At 68.7% G+C, this 2,681-nt stretch overlaps 1 protein-coding gene across 1 annotated transcript; it reads right to left on the minus strand.

Moving 5' to 3' along the window:
* Positions 1-562: 562 nt before the first annotated feature.
* SMIM12 (small integral membrane protein 12) lies at positions 563-1,888 on the minus strand. The gene is made up of 2 exons (XM_054802740.1): positions 1,860-1,888; positions 563-1,608 (listed from the first exon to the last, which is right to left on the minus strand). Exon 2 carries the CDS (start codon positions 1,589-1,591, stop codon positions 1,313-1,315), a length of 279 nt encoding a protein of 92 aa, XP_054658715.1. The 5' UTR covers positions 1,592-1,608; positions 1,860-1,888; the 3' UTR covers positions 563-1,312.
* Positions 1,889-2,681: the final 793 nt, after the last annotated feature.

The raw sequence follows: 2,681 nt of genomic DNA on the forward strand, positions 1-2,681 counted from the left end.
CTCGCTCAGGCACCACGGGAAAAAACAAGCCGCCCGGCAGCGATAACCCCAGCTACAGCCACTCGGCCCTGGCACGCTGCCGGCACAGAGCAGTGGCAGTTACCGGCTGGCCCTGCTTGGGCAGCTCTCACCGGGGTTTGGTCCTGCCATGCAGGTGACACCCGAGGCTGATGGGGACGCTGGCCACCAGTCCCCAGCGCTCGCTGCCAGCCTCTCTCCGCTCGGCAGCCCAGCCGGACCCGTCCATCCCCTGGGCCCCCACCCAGCACGGCCACAGCCCTTCTTGTGCAGATAAGGAGGTCTAAGGGAAGCAGATGACGTGGCTGGGGGAACCAGGAGGGAGGTACAACCACAGCATGGGCTGGGATTTCAGTGCCCCCCCCCCTTCCTGCCTGCCACCCTGTACCAGCCGTGCCAGGCCCCTAGGTCAGTGCCTGGCCAGGGACAACGACAGCAGTTCTCCCACTGTAGAAGGGGATGCTTCTTAAAAATATGAGGAGCGGAAACACACTCTGAACCCTCTGAGGGTTGGGGCCAGGTGCTGATGCAGAAGACACAGTGGCCCAAGGACTGACATAAGTTTATTCTGGCTGTTCCCGTACAGGGCAGAGATCTCCCCATTCTCTACATGACAGCCCAAAGCCACCGCCACGCTCAGAGCTCCATGGCGGAAGCAAGGCCAGGACTTCCACTTCCCCCCCGTCCTCCTTCCTCACTGTGAAGCTCGGGGACGATGCAGAGAGGGGCTCCCCAGAGATCTCCCCTACTGCTCAGGCTCCCGTGGGTGTAATGCGGTAGCGTGGTGCTGTGGTTGGGGTTCGCAAAGAGCCACAGGAGAGCTGTAAGCAGGATGGCAGCCTGACCCCAACCCCACGTCACTCGGGTCCAAGCTTCTTCTATCTTCACACCGTGGAAGAAAGCAAACCTAAAGAGATGTCGGTGGAACCAGGCCGAGAGAGATTTGTGGTTCAGGGGCCAGGACAGGCTGCGAGCTGATGAGTTTCAGACACACTCCACCTCCAAAGCATGGCTCCCTGCCCGCTCTGCCACAAAGGAGGTCTGGCTGCTGTGTCTCCAGTGCATCGGTGGGGTGGGCAAAGCCCGACCCTCCACAGGATCCCGGGAGGGGGAAGAGCAGCAGCAGGCACAGTATGTTGCCCAGGTACAGCCCGGTGCAGGAGGGAGGCTGGTGGAAGATGTGCAGGTGACAGGGGAGTCCCCAGCACGGTGCTGCAGGTCACAGCCCTCCAGTGGCCGGCCCCAGCCCCGGGGCCAGTCGCTCCAGGGCACCGCGTTTGCCCAAACCATTTGATTAACTCTTTTCCGGGCGGTTCCTGTTCAGCACGGCCCGAGGGGCGAACTCGAGCTTGTCCTTCAGGCTCACCACCTTGGTCAGGTCCTTGCCCGCGATCTCCTGCAGCTTGCGGTCCTCCCGCTGCTCCGAGATGCTCTTCTCCTCCTCGGCCGTGGGCGGGGGGTCGCCGCGGAGGAACCACTCGAGGTGGTAGCCCACCAGCCCCACCACGAAGGCCACCGGGAAGGTGACGTACGGGGCCTTGGAGCGCACGGCCGCCCAGAGCACGGACCACATGGCGCCGGGGGCTGCGCCTGGCAGGGGACGAAACGCGGCGGTCACAAGCCGGGCCCGGCCTCCCGCGACGCCCGAGGCCTGCGGGCTGGCAGCGCCCGGGAAAGGCCCCGGCGGGCAAGGCCGCACCGATCGGGCCGCACCGGGGCCTCAGTACTGATCTACGGGGAACCGGGACTCGTCTGGGCCGCGCCGGGACCCCCGGACCCCCGCGGGGCTCCCCCGCAGCCGGAGCCGGAGCCGGACCGAGCCCCGGGCGGCCCCCGCTCACCTGGGCCCGGCCGCCGCCGCCGCCGCCGCCGCCCCGCCCCTTCCGGTCAGCGGCGTCGGGCGGGAGCGCGGCCAAGAGAGGCGTCCCCGCGGCTGGCGGGGCGGTGCTGCCCCCTGGCGGACGGCGCGGGATCGGCGGCGCTGGAGGAGTGGCCCGGGCTGAGGCCGCCCCGCCTCGGGGGGACACCCACGGGGGGACACCCACGGGGGAGAGGTACGGGGGGACACCCACGGGGGGAGAGCCACGGGGGGAGAGGTACGGGGGAGAGCTACGGGGGGAGAGCTACGGGGAAGAGCCACGGGGGGACACCCACGGGGGGAGAGCCACGGGGGAGAGCCACGGGGAGAGCCACGGGGGGAGAGCTACGGGGGGAGAGCTACGGGGGGAGAGCTACGGGGGGAGAGCTACGGGGACACCCACGGGGGGAGAGCTACGGGGGAGAGCCACGGGGGGAGAGCTACGGGGGGAGAGCTACGGGGGGAGAGCTACGGGGGGAGAGCCACGGGGGGAGAGCCACGGGGGGAGAGCTACGGGGGGAGAGCTACGGGGGAGAGCCACAGGGGGACACCCACGGGGGAAGAGCTACGGGGGAGAGCTACGGGGGAGAGCCACGGGGGGACACCCACAGGGATACACACGGGGAGACCCGCAGATACCCCCAAGCTACCCCACAGGGAGACCTCCTCCTACCCCAGCAAGAGCCCCTCTCCCACCCCACGGACACCCCTCTCCCACCCCACGGACACGAAGGGGCAGTAGACGGGGGAAAGGCGAGCCCGGTGCCAGCCGCGTCCCGGCAGGGAGGTGGCCGCTGGCCCGGAG

The sequence above is a fragment of the Grus americana genome, chromosome 23, assembly GCF_028858705.1.
Source record: "Grus americana isolate bGruAme1 chromosome 23, bGruAme1.mat, whole genome shotgun sequence".
In the NCBI taxonomy this organism is placed as follows: domain Eukaryota; kingdom Metazoa; phylum Chordata; class Aves; order Gruiformes; family Gruidae; genus Grus; species Grus americana.

Bases quoted from the DNA above. Each gene is read 5' to 3' on its own strand.
- SMIM12 (XM_054802740.1), bottom strand. From the start codon at position 1,591: ATGTGGTCCGTGCTCTGGGCGGCCGTGCGCTCCAAGGCCCCGTACGTC.